The following is an 18,881-nucleotide window of genomic DNA, read 5'->3' as shown; positions in this document are numbered from 1 at the left end:
CTGCTATCACATTTACCTAGCCAAGAACAGATTGAACATATATATATTATTCATTGCACTTTTAATGAAGTTTATATTGATTCTTTTTTCTTTAAAGGAAGCACATATCCTTTAACAGGAAAAAGTATGTCTTACAGCTGACTTAAAATGTGGTCCTTGATAGATGTTACATATTTCTGAAGGCACTTAACACAAAAGTTTGAGAATTCTTAGGAATATTTCAATATCAAACTCAGGACAAATCTAAGGTTACTTTGTCTATTTTTAATCTGAGAAATTTTGCAGAAATTCAGTGGTATATAGATTAGAAAGTATCTGTTCTGAAAATGGGTTTTGTATGGATCTGTGTGTTGCTTTATAGTAAATTAATAAAACCAGTTATTTTCTAATATATAGAAGTTTCCAGAAAATGAGCACATCTTATCACAAAGACATTAAGTGATTTTTGTTGTTATACAGAGAGATGTCCTGCTATTGGGGAAGGAAGTTTAGGAAAGCAAGCTTGTGTCAAATGATCATTTTCCACTGTGACATAATTTCTTCCTCGTTTGAACAATAACTAGGAAAACAATAGCTCTTTATGCTTGCCATATAACTGAATATTTGTGTTATTTTCCATTACTGTCCAGGTGCTTGTACTTGGACAGTCTGTTTCCTTATCTAACTTCAATATGTAATTTCTAATTATACTTCTGTTTCATAAGAAAGGTATTGTTCCATATGGATTTGGGAAAAATATGCTATTATTTGCATCAAAATGGTTATTGCAATAAATTGAACTGATTTTTTTTTGGATGAAAAACAAGAGTCCTTAGAAACCCAGAGAAAGTTAGGGACAGGGAGAAAGGATCCTGTGAGAAACACCAGAAGATAGCTTCAGAAAAATAGAAGAAAAAAGAGTAGAACGATTCATGGAATTCATGAGAGAACAGGAGAGGAACATGATTAATTGTGATTAAGCTAACTGAAACCATGAAGAATGAGAACAGAATACTGGGTTTGAATTGTGGCTAGACATGAGTCATTAAAAGGGCAGCTCCAATCAAATAAACCAATGGAAGATAGGTGGAAGAAACACTGGAAGAAAAGGGGGAACACTCAAAGTAACTGCAGTCAATGTTGAATGTGCCTGGAAGAAGAGAGAGGAAATTGCGAGGTAGGATGAAGAGTGCGTTTTTGAGAAGAGGGACTAAACATTTTCATATTTTGAAGGGGGATGAAGAAGAATGAGAAGAGAATGAAAAATTAAGTGAGAGACTTGTCTAGGAATTGAAATTGGGGTAAGGGAGATCAGATCATGGGACCAACAGAGGAATTAAAAAAAGACTACAGAAAAGGCACATCCATGTCTGGAAAGGAAGACTTGTAGAATCAGATGGGAAAGTCAGGAAAGAGAGATGGTTATGCTGAAAGTAGTCATTTGTGTAGGAAAGAAATCTGCAAGATCTTATTTGGGAGGTGATATAGAAACATAACAACTTAAATATTTCATTTTAAATAGGCTCTCTTGCATTCTGTGGTGTGTATGAAAAATCTGAAAAGCGAAAACCTAGAAAACTCACCAGCTGCTAGATGTATTTGCAGACTTCAAACTGGCATAAGTATGAGAACAGTCTGCAGAAGCTTCATTTTTAAATTAGAGAGGAAAGAAACCTATTGGGTTGTCCAATGTATTCCCTTGGTGATTTTTTTTTTCCCCTACCATAAATTCTCTTGTGCTTTATCCTATCTGCTGTCAAATGTCACCATGGGAAAGACTATTTTCTTAAATATTTTCTCTCATGAAAACTGACTAATGCGTTCATTTTTCAGCTTTAAAACTGAACAATGTTTAAATGTTTTTATTAGCATAACTCCAATTTTTCTTTCTGGTTAGCAATCACAGACAGATGATGCTGTATCAAACTCTGTAATGGAATATGTTACATTTTAAAGTATGAAAGATAAGGGAAAGTGAATGAAAGATTTCCTAATGACTTTGCCATCTCCTGATCACCAGTATTTTTGCATGATTATTACCAAACACATCATATTTACACTGAAAAACAGAAAATTAATTCTGAGTATAAATAGTTTATAAACACATTTTCAAGTTAACAATGCACATTGTGCAGATATTTCCTGTGTTTATCCTGATTCATGTAGCATAGGAGGAATATGTCAAAGTCAGGTCAACTTATGTAATTTTTTCCCTTCTATAAATGTTGACTGCTGTGCTACTCTGTTTAATTCACTAGCAAAGTTAACTGTTTCCTGGCAAAAAAATAACAAAATTAAAAAATATTCAGCTTGACCAAATTCCTCCCTGATAAGTTCGCTGAATCTAACAAAAGCAAGATTAGTTTGATTCCTTTGATGCTGTTTTGACAATGCTGTTCTGATTGTTCTTTCCCATTGCAAAGGAAAAGCAATTTACTTAAAACAGATTAAATTACAACTGCTAGATTAAATTGAATGTTGTTGTCAAAGTATAAAATATATTTGCTGAAACAATTCACAAAGTAGTGAGACCCAGTGTCGTACTGTGATTGAGAATAGCTGTACAAAGACAGCTATTCAGCTATTCAGATCAGACTCTGCTATTTGTTTTCAGATTCTGTTCAAGTCAAAATTTGTCCATTTAACGTCTAAAATGACCTCTAGACAGCTCTCCAGTGAAGGTGTTGGTCTCTTAAGGCTTAAGTGTTTGGCTTCTCGGAACAGTATCTGGTTTGAGCATGACAAGTGTGAAAATTCCTTTAAGGAGATGTGTTTCTTCACAGCCAAGCACTCTAATGGGGTGCTACATGAACTCCAAAGCTTTTCTTGTCATGAAATAGATCATAAAGGCACATGGAGTTCGGTACTGATAATTGCTTTGCAGTGTTTTCTTTTTCTTCTTCTGTTCTTCTGCCTTTTTTTTTTTTTAAATAAATTCTTTCTTTTTTTGTGGGAGTCAGTCTGTATGTCTACCAAGGGTAAGATTCACTTAGAAAAGGAAAAGTTTTTCTGGGTATCATCTAGGAATGCCATGCAGTCTAGCTCTAAACTTCATGTTTGTCATCCCCTAGCTACATGACTACCCAGTATTCTTCACTGGGCTGTCAGCTCTTAACATAATGTGCCTCTTCCACTTCACCTGTGGCTGAAGTAGTACACTGACCCCCAAATTATGCTATGTGCTAATACCCCAAACTGAAAGAATTATGCCATGGAGAGCAGTTTTTTACCGCCTCTCTGTTAACACCCCTAAGTCCTTTTTGCATCATATTTTTGTAGCACTGGGAGAAATGTGGATGGTGAGGATAATACATAGAATAAAGTCATTCACCATGCATTAAATTTCCAATTAGGTATTCACTGTATTTTTCTTAGCAAGTGGTAGTAGTACCTTCATTTCTTACGTTTTAATCAAGACTCTAGTCTCTTTCATGACATTTAGCAGTTTCACAAATGTATTTGACTGGTGTGAATTGTTTTTCTAAAAAGTAATAATTGCAGTTGAATCTCCCATTTGACAGGGTAAGTATTACCTTCCAGATGGGAGCTAGACTTTCTCTTAGCTAAATGGCCGCTACTTTAATAAAGCACTCAGTGTCTTTGTTTTGCAGGGCTTAATCTCTTTGAGTGTTCGCTCTCTGATTGTGTACATCCATAATACATCTCATGTAGGAGGGGTTCAGAAGATACCAGTCAAGCTCTTCTGTCATTCCAACCAGAAGTCTATGTTATATTCTCCACATCATGGTTACTCTGGTTTGTGATAGGCAGAATGAACACCTGTACTCATTTATACATTCCATCTGTAAATATGGAATGAGTAGTGGAAATCTGTAAGAAAAGGAAGGCCCTAATTAATTCTGTATTGATCAAAATTCATGCTTTGAATTTTGAACTCAAAACTTATTTTACAGCATACAGTTCTATCCAGCTAAACAAGTCTTGGCTACATGAATAACAAAGGATAATGTGCTGCAGAGCATTTTGCAAAATTCTCTTTGGTGGTGAAAAAATCTTAGAGCTGGGAGCAAAGGACACAGATGTTTTGCTCTGAAGCTCCAGGTTTTGAACTTTTGACTTGATTTTCTGTAATGTCCATGGTATCTGTGGTTGTGGATATACATACGCCTTGTTTCTGATTCCTTTCTGGACTACCCAACAGACAACTTTGTCTGAGCAGCCATACAACACTGTATGTGTGTGTCTTAAGTATTCACCATGCCTTCAAGCTGGTTCCATGCAGGAGGAAACAGTATTCCATCAGTGTTCATTCTGTGCCTCGGAAACATTGAAGTATTTTAAGTATGATAAAGAACTTTGAAAAAAATGGCAAGTAATTTACAACATATTTTCATATATAAGTTCTGTTAGTTTCTTTGTAATGAGATTGCCACTTAAAAAGAACATCATTCTGAGGTATTTGTTATAGCTACACTGCAGCAAATATCCAGATAGTATATGTAGAATTTTCTCACTCATTTTTTGTCTTGAAAGCACTCCACAAAATCTCTAAAATTTTGGCTGAGCCACTGACTGTTGGCAGTAGCAATATTAAAGCAGGCAGGGTAATATACTGTATGTTTTATTTAATAAGAGCAGTCAATTTAACTTCTGTTCCTCTTCAGTAGTAAAAACATGTGACCAATCCAAAGATAATAAATAATTTGATTCTTTCTTCTATCTGTAGAGAAAAAGAACCAAATTTATTGCCTGTGATTTCCTAACTGAGTGGTTATACAAGTAAGTTTATCATGGCTTTTACTATTAATTATATTCAATGTTTCAAAGGCATTAATTTGCAAATAGAATAGCTACAATTTAAATTAATATGAGTTGTTTTATTTCTTTTTTTGTTATCAGCAAGAACCCAAAGAGGAAAGATGAGTCATTCACAGAATTCTTTTGCATTCCTTTTGTTCACGACTGGCTCAAAGACCAGTAAGTTATTGCAGTACTCAGAGTAACGTTTCCTCCTTTTATTCTTTTCCCCCTGCTATTCCAAAAAAGTAGTAGAGCTTTGATGCGTTACAATTGTGCCCTCTAAATGCCCTTTACTGTGTGCAAAAAATAACTTATGTGATACTTTCTAACTTGGTAGTGTATAGTAACAAGGTATTTTGTGTCAGAGTTGTTCTCAGAGCAATTAGTTTAGAGTTCTTAAGCATTGTAATTGTAGAGTGTAGGGCATTTGAATGGTCTGGTACTATTATGAATATCTTTGTACTAACAGCAAAGCAGTGTTTTCAGTGCTGCTTCCTACAATGGAAATCTTTGAGGATATATAGGCTAGAAATTCTTCCTCTAACTATATGCAGCTGTTTTAAACATACCTGTAATAATCCTTGGCATCAAGATGCATTTCTGCAGACATTTATGACTTTTCATCTGAGAAATGAACACTTGTTTTGGCAGCCTCAGTCATATATTCCTCATTATTCCTGAAGAACCAAGCTACACAGTCGTTTTGAAAGAAATGTTACTGTCCTTGAGACTGCAGTTTGTTTTACAATGTAGCTGTTGTATGAGAAAGGAAGAAAAGTAAAGTAATAGTCTACAGTGAGAGAATAAGAAAATTACAGAGGTCAGATTTCAAAGAAAATTTTCAATTTGAAAACTAAATTGGAGACTAGGTTGGTGACTTGTGAAAACTTAGATTAATATCTTTGTAGATATGTTTACAGCATTACTCAGTGTAAGTGGAAATTGAGTTTTCTTGAACTCTTATCATATGAAACTTGGAAGCCTTGAGTCACTGATCCGGCCAGAGAAAAGCTCCTGGACATTCACAGGTCTTTAGAAACAATTGGGTGCTTGTGGCATGAACAGGTAGTTAACTTTGACTATCATAGAGGTGGTCAAAGTTGTGTAGGAAGTTTCTGCAGTTAGACATGGGCATCTTTGGAGAGTGACCCATATAATCTCAACTCCAATACCTTCAGGTACCTGCTACTGCATCATACTGTCCAACCACTGCTGTTCAAACCTGCCACTAGTGGGACACGTCTAACAGTTTCCTTCTGTAGATCGCTAGGTCTTGCCAACAAGATTCCTGTTTGAGGCAGTGAATTCTGTAGTTCATAAACTGATTATGAACTGCAGTGAGCTTGTCATACTCATTTCTTAAACATACTGAAGAGCCAATGGTTAGTAAGGCACTTTTGATACCACTAAATTGTGAGGATGGATATTCATACCTAAAAGAAATATCTAAGGTTACAGTTTTACAAATGTTTCTCTTGAAAGTAAAGCTGACATAAATGGTTCCCTGCTATCTCCTGTTCTTCACTCCAACTTGTTTGTAGGCAACCTAATATCACCCTGTCTGTTTTGCATTGTTATTCTGATCAGAAATCTCCTCCAAATTGGAAATCTCTCTGCCAGAATGAGAGAGTTTAAATAGCTATTTAAAATACAGGTAATTTCTCCAATCCAACAAACCTGAAACTGCTTAAGTCAGCTTTGCCAACGAGAGAAACAGACTGTGGAATCACAGCCTGAATGACTCACAGCTTCTGCTGGTACTTGTGCTCCTAAATAACAGTGACAGCTCCACAAGGACACTGAAGTGTCAAGTCCTGCTTAAATTGATACACATTTGATCTCAAATCCTATAAACAAGTAGGCCTTTAAAAATAATAATTACTAAAATTATTATTAAAAACCAACTTTTCGTGAACTTACCTTAAAATTACAGATTTCTTAACAAATATTTCTTGTGAGGAAAGCATTATTAAAGCAAAGTGAAAGATTGCAACATTAAATAAGAATAAAAATAAGATAATTTATTATGACGTTCTTCTGGATATGTCATAAATAGTTGATTATTTTATCCTTCCAGATATCCCATTAAAAAATGTAGTTGATTCTATGCTTTTTATTGTCATTTCCATTTTTGTTTGTAAAGGAGTTTTCATTTTTAACATGATTTATGACTATGTAAGAGGCAATATGCTAAAAAGTGCTGGTCAAATTTTGATGGAAAACATCATTATCCCAACTGTTTAGATATGATAATAAAGGGAAAGAAGTAAAAAGTGTTGCTGCAAATTTAAGGGGTAAACTTTTGTGTTGCTTTTTCACTTCTCTAAATTTGGAAAGCTTTCTGAAAGGCCTGTTAAATAGGAATACATTTCTATACTGTGTTAAAATAGGGTTTATCTGTGCAAAGCGGTCTTCATGCTTTTAAAAAAAACCCAAAACAACAAAACAAAAAAAAGAAATCCAGAGGGATAAATTCTTGTTCTGTCAGAGATCCAGCTTTTTCTAATATATTCCATACTTGAGTATGACTTTTTTGGCTCTCCTCCAGCGCCTCCAGTTTTTTCTTTGAAGCTCAATGTTTCTTTAAGAATAGTCAAAGCCACAGTCTTATGAACCTCTCTCTGTATGATGTGTTTCTAAATGAGATCTTGCAGCCTACTTTTCCTTTATAAGGAGACCCAAATGCTGCATCAGATTCCAAAATTTTCAGTGCATACATTGCTCCTTCAAAAGCAGGTTACTGTAGGTGAAGGGGATTGTAAAATTTGAATTTGTTTCCAGCTGTAGTATTTATAGCAATTGCTATGACATCAGTAAATAAAAGCCTCAGTATAGTTACCTCATCTTCCACTGGGCTCAGTATATTACCAGTAGCATTGACTAAATATCATGATGTCCCTTGGGAATCCAAGCAGATTTCAGAATCAATAGAAGGAGCAGTCTCAGCACTGATGAGTAATCTACATTTCGCATCTAGGAGAACAGAAAACATTTCTGTTGTCTTAAAGGACAGCTGTACCTTTCAGAGAACAGGAAACTGTTTTAACAAGAAACTAACAAAAGGTTTTGGAAAGTTGCTGAGATACATACTGGTGTCCCTATTCCTACATTCAAGACTGCTGATATAGCCAAGTAAAGTAAGGAGAATTAGAGCCTTGAATGTTTTCTACTCCTATAAATATGCTAATGAGCAACACAGTTGCCTTTTGTCAGCATTTTCCAGTGGTGTTTCTGTTTCAATAGCAGTGAAGCTCAATCACAAGTAACCAAGCTCCATGTACTGAATCAGGGACAGGGAAAGTGTGGAATCTGTGTTTATGCCCTGATCCCCCTTAAATTTTACTTTTCTGGCACAGATAGGCTGAGTCTTTGAGTATCATGGAAGTATCATTACCCAACCTTCTTTAGCATATTAATGAAAGAAATATGAAGAAAACAATAAAAAGTTGCACGGCTCTGAAAAATACTGATACCATAAAAGTCTACTGTCACATGATTTAATAATATGACAGTATTGGTCAAGTTCACCTTCAACCCTTACATTCAATGAGAGAGAACAGTGTATGGGTCTAGCTTAGGAATAAACATAAGTATTTTCCTGGCTGTTGAAGATCAGTCTTTGTATGCATATTTTATAGGGGTTACAGGAACTGAAGGTGTATTTTATAAACATTCATTCACAATAATTTCTTTATCTGCATTTTCTTATTTTCTACATAGAGGTATTTACTTGATACTCAGTTCGGAAGGACACATTTCCTGGATTAATCTATCTGTGTGTACCAAAACAAATGTGAAGATACAGAGAAAATAAATTTGTCATGACTTTAATGAAGTGAACAGCTAAGATAAATATATATATGTCTATAAATTATTACTTAATCTGAAGTAGTGGCTTATTACTTAATCTGAAGTTGTGGCTTTTTGCCAAATATCTGTATATGCATATATAAATATATACATTGATTTTTTTTTTGTCCCTTCCTCCCCCCCAGTATTTTAATTAGGTGAAGTCTGCTGGTCTCAGCTGCCTTTACAGTTGACTTCATTGTCAGTTCTCAGATGGCCAATAGGGATAATTTTGCACGGGTGACTGATTTCTTTCTTTCCATAACGTGCCCAGTTTCTACAGGCTTTGCTTTCTGCACACTGCTATTTCACTGGTTTGTCTCCAAACTAGCCATGTTTAGAGTATATTTGATTTGCATTATGTTTTTTCTTTAATTTTCTTTAATAATTTGAGCTTTAATTTTTTTTTTTGGGGGGAGTATGATGAGCAGCATATTTAAATGTAATAACAGAAAAATCCAACAAATATGTCAGTATGAATGTTATTCTACGTGGATCCAAGTAAAGAATTGCCATTCCAGTAATGTGGCAGAATTCAAGTTAACAAAGGAGACATTTTGTACTTAAAAACCTCCAACTATGTGTTGGAAAATTGCACAAAGTTTCCATATAAATATTTATATTGTGTACTGGTGTTTTATGAGGCTGAGGTTTTGTGGCTACAAATCCTGATGCATTGTTGAGACTTGATTAATTTATGTAAAGATTGTCAAAATGGCAAAGAGAAAATTGAACATGTATTAGTCGTTTGTGACATCTTCCTAATGTTGCTGTTAGAGCACTAGTTGCAGATTATTTTTGCTGCTGTTTGTTTTTCATGTTTACAGAATACAAGGTCTGATCTGAAGTACACAAACATAGATGGAAATTTCCCCATTGACACAAGTGGACTTTGGAAAAGGTCCATGTTTTATTTCCTTCAGTCCAGGACCACAAACACTCTTACAGATGACATAAATATTGGTCCTACAAAAGAAACTGAGGCAACGCATTGCGACTTGCAAAATACATAGCAAGTACGCATTGCGACTTGCAAAATACATAGCAAGTATGTATGCATTGGAGAAGGCTGTTTTATAATTAAAATGTATAAATCCTTCCCAAGCAGAAAGCATGTTAAGAGGCAAGAAAGCCAGTATAATTTTCAAGACTGTTTCTTTTGTTCACAACCTATAGCCTTTATATTTAAGGATATTCAAAATACAAAAGTATATTTAAAATAAAAACCAAAACAAAACAAAAAAACAAAACAGGAAAGTAGTGGAAGATGTAGAGAATGGAGGGGTGCAAAAGGTCTAGATATATATATCTATATATATAATTATCTTGCATTTAGCTATTGACCGTATCAAGGAACTTTTCTTTGGAGAAGGTGACAGTGAAGCAGGAGTCACACTTCAAAATGTCTTCTCATTTGCACTTCCTTTCTTCAGAAGATTCTATTTGGTTATTCCCACATTCAGAATCCTTCAAAAATGTACACTCCATATAATGCACAAAAATGTTTTCTTATATACTGTAAGGATTTTTTTTCTCCAAATACTTTTCTCTTATTCTAGTGCATGTAAATTACTGCAGAAGAAAAACAGTACTTAGTAATTTATGTCTGACTGTTGAATAGTTGTATTAATACTTAAAATGTTACGAAGAAGGGTCTCAGTTCACACTCAGTTTGCCCAGTGAAAATGTTCCAGGGTATTTTTGTCAAGTGTCTATGGGAATATTTCCCTGTAAACCTGTGAGGCTCATATAGTGATAGTGTAGTATGTGATTAATATTTCTAATTGGTTTTAAATACCAGGTCACATAAATCAGTATTTCAGTGTCTGGTTGTTTATGAACAATCTTTTTCCTGTTTTTCTGGGTAAATGATGTTAATATTATCTATAAGCAGAGATTTTTAAGACATTTATTTTGAATCAAACCAATACTTCATCTTTACACAGTTTTGCAACTCTGGATAGGCATGTAAGAAGAAGGCAGGTGCTGCTGTAGTGCTTCTAGATTCTCTGAGTAGGAATAAGAAGTACTGAAAATATAAAAGAAAACTACTTTGAAAAATTTGAAGAACACTTTTTTTGATTGTTCAGACCAGCATCTGCATTTTTGGAGTACTTTACAAACCAAAGACTTTCTCAGAATCCCTTTTGTAAGAGTTACACAGATCACCATGGTCATTTACTTGCATGTCTTACATTTATCCCTATTCTTTCATCTGTTCTTTTGTCTTTTAGAATATGACTTTTGCAGCCACTCTGTCATTGCCGGTGTTCATACATGATACAAATGTTCAAGAACAATAACCATTTCAGTCAAATTAAAGCTGAAGTGGTTGTGACTGTTTTATATGGCAGTGCTTGTCATATTGAAAGGCCTCTGCAAGGCTTGATTCTTGTTCTTAGGGTTGCTTCAATATTTCTGGAGACAAGCTTTCTAAAACCAGAAAGAAATCGTGATCATTCATTGACTGCACCCGCATATTTCACTGTCACCTGCACAGCATCCCCCCAGGTACTGATGCTCGCTGTAGCTGGCACAGCGGTCCTGCAGGCAGCCAGCTGTAAGGCTGGTGCTTGCATTCAGTGGTCGACTGCTACTGTTAGGAAATAGATTTGAATAAAAAGAGCAATTACAGAATCTTGAAGTATACAAAGTGAAAATGTTGCTTGATTAGCTTTTTTCTTATATTCCATTTTCAAGGAAGGAATCAGACGTATTTGTAGGACAGATTTGTAACGTAATTACAATTGGGGTTTCTGGACATTACAGTGTGAAAATACTGATTGTATACAGTGTCCATCAGCGTGACTATGAACCTCCATAGGTTTGCTTGTCTATTTTGTTAAGAAGATAATAGGGGACCTTTTTCCCCCCACCAATTTTTGAGAGTTTATTGAGAAGCCCAGCTTCTGTCCATGAGGAAATCAGGTACATATCTTCAATAAAACCCTTTTTCAATACCTCATACGTTCCTTTAATGCAGGTTTGTTTTATATCTTCTGGCTGCCAACTTCCACCTGCATAATGCAATACAGTTAATAAATATCTTACATAATCAGGATCTGTACACGTTGGCTCAGAAAGCAAGAAACATGGTTCTGGAATTTAACTTTCCTCCGCTCAGTGTCTGCTTTATGCAGATTTGGTAAAATACAATACTTAAGAAAAATCATTTTACTGATTTTTTTTTTTGCAGGTGCAAGTTACGGTAAACAATATATCTGATATATAGATCAAAATAGATATCAATATGTTCAATATGTGGGCTTTTAAGATCGTGCATAATCAAAGACAAAATAAGGAGAATATAGTTGGTGTACGTTTTACTGTCAGTTTTAATCTTCTTGGAGATGCACAGCTGTCTCCTGTCACAGATGACATATTCTCTCTTTTCCTAGTTCACTGCTAAGGGGTGATTGCCTCTGCTCAGATTCTATTTTTATTTGACCTGAAGCCAATTGCGTATATTCTCTCAGACAAAACTGGACCTGGTGTGACTTCTTTTCTTTAAAGCTGCCCTCTTGAAATGATTGATATTTGCCAGTGAATGTCATACGGAAAATTGTGTCCTGTTCTTGCTTGATTTTGTTATATTGGTTTCTCCAATATAGTGTTGGATTATAAACTAGACATGTTTATAATTTGAAAATGAAAGCAAATGAGTGCTGGAGTCAGCCTTGCAGTCTGGGAGAAATCTCAATTTGTTCTTTAGAGATGTACTCTTTCTTAGAGGAAGTTCAGTGTCTTTGATATAACTGCTGTAAAATATGTAGGTCCTTCTGTGACTTTCCCACTTTAAATTTTGGTTTTCAAAAAGATCAGAAATAGAACAGAGGATGAAAGCCTATCAGCCAAACCAGCACAGTCCAACTTCATAATTTTTAAGTCTGATTATAAGAAGCAGTTAGCTCAGGGAGCCTTGCTTGTCCAGCAGTTATGATTTCCCTTGAGCAGTAGAAATGCTAATTCATGGACACAGAGCTAAAACTGTTTAGCTTAATGGAGAGACTTCTTTTTATTTTTGTCTTATTTCTACTCTTCCAAACAAACAGAGGTTTCCTTTCACATTAAAATAAATGTAGGCCAAAACCCAGCTGACACAATGATGAGACCAATTTAGCTGAGTACACAGACTAAAACTGTGCAATCAGTATAGCATTTGATAATAGTTAAGATTGTGCTCTAAGTTGAAATGTTCCTTTAGTGAAGACAAGCCCTAAGAGAAAGATGTCAGAGAGCATAGGAAACTTTCTAGGCCAGAGCCTCTTATGAATGAAATTAAGTGAAAGGAAAATAGAAGCTGTCAAGCCTCCTAGCTTGGGCTGTAATATACTGTAAAATAAATTTCCAAAAGAAATGGCAGAAACCATGTTCTAGCCAGAAAATATAAGACTGCATGAATAGCTTGTTAATTGATGATCTTTGCAGTGTATGTGTCTTTAGAATATAAATACTGTAAATAATGTTCCTGCGTGGGTTGCATGTAGATGATTGCTGCATCCAAATTCATAACGTTGTGGTCTTCGAAGTCAAAGCTGTGTTAAATCTGTGTCCCACGTCGGGAGAGTGGCTCTTAGCAGCCATTCCAACATTGTGCCAAGTCTACTGTTTATAACTGGTATTTTCATGAGTTGCAACATTATTGCCCTATAGTTCATTAGTTTTAAATTACATTTATTATAAATTAAACTATGCAAATGAATTGTGTCTTGTCCTTTCCAATGGATGCTTTCTGATCATTGTACATGAGAGAGGAATCAACATCCGTAGAAAATGGCTTTTGGGAAGCAAGATTTGATACAGTGATTTGAGTTTTTGTTAGTGATGGCTGAACTGTAATTATAGGGTGTTTCCCAATAGAATTGGTAGCAACAGAATCACCGAACATGCTTTCAAATTACTGTGTATTTTGACTGAAAATTGTTCACTTCACGAATGTATTACTTTCTTTTATCACCAAACAATGTGTATATGCTATCAAAAGTAAAATTTCCGCATTTTAAGAACTTGTTTAGACATTTCTAGAGATGGATCCATGCTTATGCAGATATGATAATCATTACTTTTCCCAGTACATTTTAGTTTTAAGTGAAATAATAACGTAAATTAATGTACTGAAATACATTTACATTCTGAGTGTTTAATAATTCTTATAAACATTTGTCATAAGTCTCTTCATTGTTGCCTGCACACAAAAACCTCCTCTGCTTTACAAATGGCACGCCTACTTCTCTCGACCCCCTCCCACTGCCTCAAACCTTACCATAATAATAGGAATTTTAAATCCATGTAGAAGAATAAGAAAAATTACTGCACTTGGTTTGCCATTTGTGTATTATTGTTTTAAAGAAGAAATTATTGTAGCATACATAACACAATATATATTTTTAAGGGAGATATTTTTGCACTTTTTATCTTTGGTTAAAATTATCTTTCAATCTGTTGAACAAGCTTTTTCTTTTTTATAAAATATACTGTTAGAAGAAAAGTATTTTACATTTATAGACTATCTGTTTACAAAACATTACTATTTTTTAAGTCCTAGACCACCAATTCCTCTGTCTCTCCTTCTATCAGAAGAAGCAGCAAGCATAATAATTCAGTCCTTCTGGAGAGGTTATCGGGTAAGAGTAATCTATAATTATTTTGCTTGATGTTGAAAACCGTAGGACTGTGAAGGCCCCAGGGAAAATCCTTACATAAATTTTAAGTAGGGGATACTATAAATAGCTGCTGAGACCCCCATGGTTCATTGGCTTTGGATGTTGCTCTGCCTTATGCCTAGTGACTAAAATTTTTTCACAGGCATTTATGCTGGTGTAATCTCACTGTTTTCCTCAGCAACAGAAAATATGTAGAAATTCAATTTTCAAAAGTACAAACACTTAGCAATTTTAATTTTCTTAGTTGATCTTTGACTAGTTGCTAAAGTATAGTGTTATTTTGCTCCACATAGGGATATGTGAATGTGGAGATGCACAAGGAGAATTGGTGAGGTCTGTTAAGAAATTAAAGCATACAGAAACGAGGGAGGAAAAATTGAGACCAAGAATGAGAGATGTAGGAGAGGCATGAAGGCTGTTATTCAAGGAGAGGGAAAACAAAATGGCTAGCAAATGTTGCAAACCATACTAGTAATACAGCACTAACACAATTTCCAATTTAAGGGGGAAAAGCAAGGCACATAAAATAAATAGAAAGAAAATTGCTAATACTATTATTTTGGAGGGTGACAGTGATGCTAAGCCTAGGATATGAAATACATTATTTTGAAAATCCTGATCAGATTCTGTCAAATATTTCTTTGAAAGGCTCTAACACCTTCATGCCTTGGAAAGAAGTAGACTTGAAATTCAGGTGACTTTGGTGACGAAGAAATGTCTTTGACTGCCTTTATCAAAATTTAAGCTTGTAAATAGCCTCCAGATATAGCAGTAATTTCATTATGATAGACAGTGAGACATCTCTGTACATCAGGTGTTCTTTGAATAACAATCACTGTAAAACACACTCTGTTAAGTTCTTTATTACTTTTATAACAAACATGGATATATGAGTGGCTGCTATATTGTGCCATGCAGCCAAAGGTGATGAAAATAATCTTCTTGACTGATAGATTTTTGTGACATTTTTGCTTGTTCGTTTTCCTTTTTTTAAACAGCAACGGCATTGACACTAACATTAATTAGCACTGACAATATCACTGCAGGCATCCTTACACTGGAGTATTGCAAAGGCAACCATTATCCAATAACAGTTATGTTTGCTGAACTGTGCAAGGTTGCTCAGATACCTTGTGCTTCTACCAAAGCTTCTGAAGAGCGCTATCCTTCCTTGCTATGCATATTAACTTTAAAATTTTCACAGTAGTTTTTTATAATTCTAAACAATTTCCCAGAAATGAGAGAAACTGTAGCTATAAAAAGTAGGAGACATCACAAATAATTCAGACTATAAAATTAGCTGTTACATGTTTTACCTTATTAGAACTGAAAGAACTTGAGTCTTTTAAAAATTAAAATTCAAATCAGAATATAAAAAAAAGATCATTAATAACAAGTTACTACACGGGGTAATGGGTTATCCTTGGGCTTGTAAGTTAAGAAAATGCTAAGCTTAAATGAGATTTCATCGCATTAATGATAAAGTATATTATGAAAATTTACTGAAGAATAAATAAATAGCTCTGTCAGGTAACACTGATTTATTGTGGTAGTAACTGAACAATTACAAATAATGCCCTTTTGCATTCTAAGAATATTACTGTGTGAGGATTTTAAACTCTCTTCTGATGTTTTTCATTAAACTTTGTTTTATAATTCACAGAATTTGGAACTTTTAAACACTATTATTGAAATTAAAATTTACACATTGTGATAACATTGAATAATTAAACACAAGCACACTTAGGTATTTTACACAGCACTGTGATAAAAGACATCATTGGTCTTCTCAAGATACACTTTAAAGGACATAAAATCTCATGCCATAGGTACTTGCTTGAAAGATGAGTGGAAAATTATTCTGGACACACCGGATTTCAGAAAACGTAAAAGGTAGAAATCTGGGCTGGATAGCGTTGTTTTTAACAATGCTATCCCAAATGTGAATCTTGTAAGTTTTTTATTCTTAAACAATGTCATATAAACCCCAAAAAGAAGAAAAGAAGGGGGATTCCCTTCTCAAGGGAACGGAAGGTCCGATCTGCAGACCTGACCCGCTGCACAGGGAGGTCTGCTGCCTGCCTGGGGCCACTGTAAGGGATGTTAAAACTCCCAGTAGTGGTCAATTCAACAGATTATTACCCACTACTGGTGTTTCAAATTAGCAATAACGAAATCCATTATAGGAAATTAAAAGCTATAAAGAAAGACTTCAGGGCACTGGGTGAAATGGTAAAGGGCTTAGGAGCTCAGGTTGTCTTTGCCTCATCCATCCCAACTACATGGAGGGATGAGGTAAGGAACAAAAAAACTCAGGAATTAAACTCAGGAATTGCATTGTAAGGACTTCATATAACTTCTGTAGAAAATACAGAACTATATTAGTGTAATGGGATATTATTAGAAGCCTAAGAGGTGTCTGATGTCAAGTCATTGAGTAAAAGTCTTTATTGATCATGTAACCTTTGTTGTATTTCTGCTTTGCCAGTGCACTATCTGTAATATAGCAAGTAACTTCTCCTAAGTGGATTGAAAAGTGCTGTGGGAGTTCAGCTGCTGTCTATTGCATTGCTAGCTGCACCACAAAGGAGAAATTTTGGTGGTTGTTTTGTTTTTTTTTAAACTAGTGGAAAACTTAAGTCCTGTTCTGTATGTATCTCAGGAAAGTAGGAGAAAAACAGTGTAATAGAGTTCAAATGTGTAGAGTAGAGTAATAGAGTTCAAATTATAGAGCAAACTCATTACCATAAAATTAATATAAGAAATTTTCAGGAAAAATTAAATAGTCGGCTTCCTGAAAGCAAAAATGTATGCAGGAGAAACCAAGCTTATTGCTGCTTGTTTATACTATGTTATTCAACTTCAGCCTGGATCACTAGGAAATTAAGTCCTAAAACATAATGATGTTTTTATATATGTAACATTTAGAAAAAAACAGATCCTGCATTTATAATAATTCTTTATAAGTTGAATATCATTCTAGAGAATAGTCACTTACCAGTGTCTAAGCTAACACTAGCATGTTCGCTTCCCGCTACTGCAGAGGGACATTACCTATTCTGGATTTTTGCTCTAGAACTGGAGGTAGCACTTGTGTGAATGCCAAGACACACAACTGGCAACACACTGCTAATTAATCAAATCCTGCTTAGAACAAGTTTAAGTAGGAGAGTGGTAAAAGCTGTTGATGCAAAGTTAGCTCTTTCTTATATTAGTAGGATCTACACTAGTACAAAAGCAATAATAGAAGAATTCAACTTAAATGGAGTCAGGGCCTGTGACTATTGTCATTTTATATGGAAACAGAATTACACCCTTCATAGGGGTGATTGAAAAAGAATAGATATCATATAATGCATTCCAGTTAGTTTAAATAACAGATTAATGGCTCTCCTATTTGTGAAATTTGTATGGCTGGGATTGTCAGTAAGCCTATTTGCAGCTGGTAGCAGGTGTGAATCAGTTTGCTCGAATAAATTTCCTGCTGTATGACCCTGCATGCTCCTTTTCTGCTTTATTATGTTGGTTAATGGGTTGGTTTTATAGTGTTGTGGTTTTCTAAAGGCACTAATACCCTTCAGCATAATGCTTTAAGTTTTAATTAAAGAATAAGTGCCTCACTGCAATCACATTCTCAAGAGTCCTTGGCAATCAAAATGATCCCATCATATTTATGTTTTCAATGGGTTTTTATTTCTGTATAAGTTGAAAACTTTAAACCCCTGGGATTGTGCTTTTATTTCAGGCCCTGCAAAAAGGATGAACGTCACATATTTGCCCAGACACAGGCCCATGAAAAAAACTGTCTCATTGTCTTGGGTAACATGGAGATATATAATTTTAGTTGCATTTTCTGTTTTCCCATTCCTAGGCCCGCTGCACTAGTGAAATACAAGAGCTACGGCAGTGGCAAAAGCAGTTGAGAGAGGACAAAAACATTATTGAAAGAGTGAAAGAATTCTGGATTAAGCAGGAAGCCAAATGTAGGTGAATTAAATTGTGTATTTTAATGATTTTTCTTTTTACATTAAATTATTAATTTTTGTATTTCAAGTCTTATTAAGAAATAGGACACACAGTTGGACAGGAATCACGAGTGAGAAGAGAAGACAATGTCTGTTGGACATGCCTGGCTCTTTCTTTACAGTCACTACTTATTGTAAGTTAGTTGTCTATGTAGCTGAAAGCAGCAATTAAAAATACAGTACAGGGCCAAAGCCCAGTAATTTCAGGGAACTACCAGCTACACAGCATGTCAATACTGATTTTTACCAGATAGGTTATAGTATGTTTTTTCTGAACTGTGGGGTTTTTATCTGGTAAATATTCTACTGGCATTTTACTGTAGTTATTTATAGCACAACTTGGTTTGTACAGTTCTAAAAAAAGAAAACAAACCTGAACAACCCAATAGAATTGCCAAGGGAAATAAGGGCAGATTACTTTAAGAACTGAAACTGTAATATGTTTCCTTTTTGCCCTGATCGTGGATAAGTCTTTACTGACAGGACCAAAGTTATCATTCAGTTACTCAGGCACAGTGGTGTAATTATGATCATTCGCCCAGCCCCTTTGTCTGTTAATGCAGGAGAGTTCACTATTTCCTCAACCAGTCTACTTTTTGTCAGT

The 18,881-nt window shown here is 34.9% G+C and overlaps 1 protein-coding gene across 1 annotated transcript in view; it reads left to right on the top strand.

Annotated features, from left to right (window-relative positions):
* Positions 1 to 18,235, top strand: part of IQCK (IQ motif containing K) — a gene marked incomplete at both ends in the record, with an annotated part of 24,221 nt that extends 5,986 nt beyond the window's left edge. The window contains 4 exons of the mRNA XM_010182148.1: positions 4,667 to 4,719; positions 4,840 to 4,917; positions 14,129 to 14,213; positions 18,124 to 18,235. Of these exons, the coding sequence (XP_010180450.1) occupies positions 4,667 to 4,719; positions 4,840 to 4,917; positions 14,129 to 14,213; positions 18,124 to 18,235 (328 nt within the window). The remainder of the gene's footprint in view (positions 1 to 4,666; positions 4,720 to 4,839; positions 4,918 to 14,128; positions 14,214 to 18,123) is intronic.
* Between the last annotated feature and the right edge of the window lie 646 nt (positions 18,236 to 18,881).

Source organism: Mesitornis unicolor, unplaced genomic scaffold (genome assembly GCF_000695765.1).
Source record: "Mesitornis unicolor isolate BGI_N332 unplaced genomic scaffold, ASM69576v1 scaffold47553, whole genome shotgun sequence".
Classification (NCBI taxonomy): domain Eukaryota; kingdom Metazoa; phylum Chordata; class Aves; order Mesitornithiformes; family Mesitornithidae; genus Mesitornis; species Mesitornis unicolor.
This window is presented reverse-complemented; position numbering and strand designations above follow the sequence as displayed.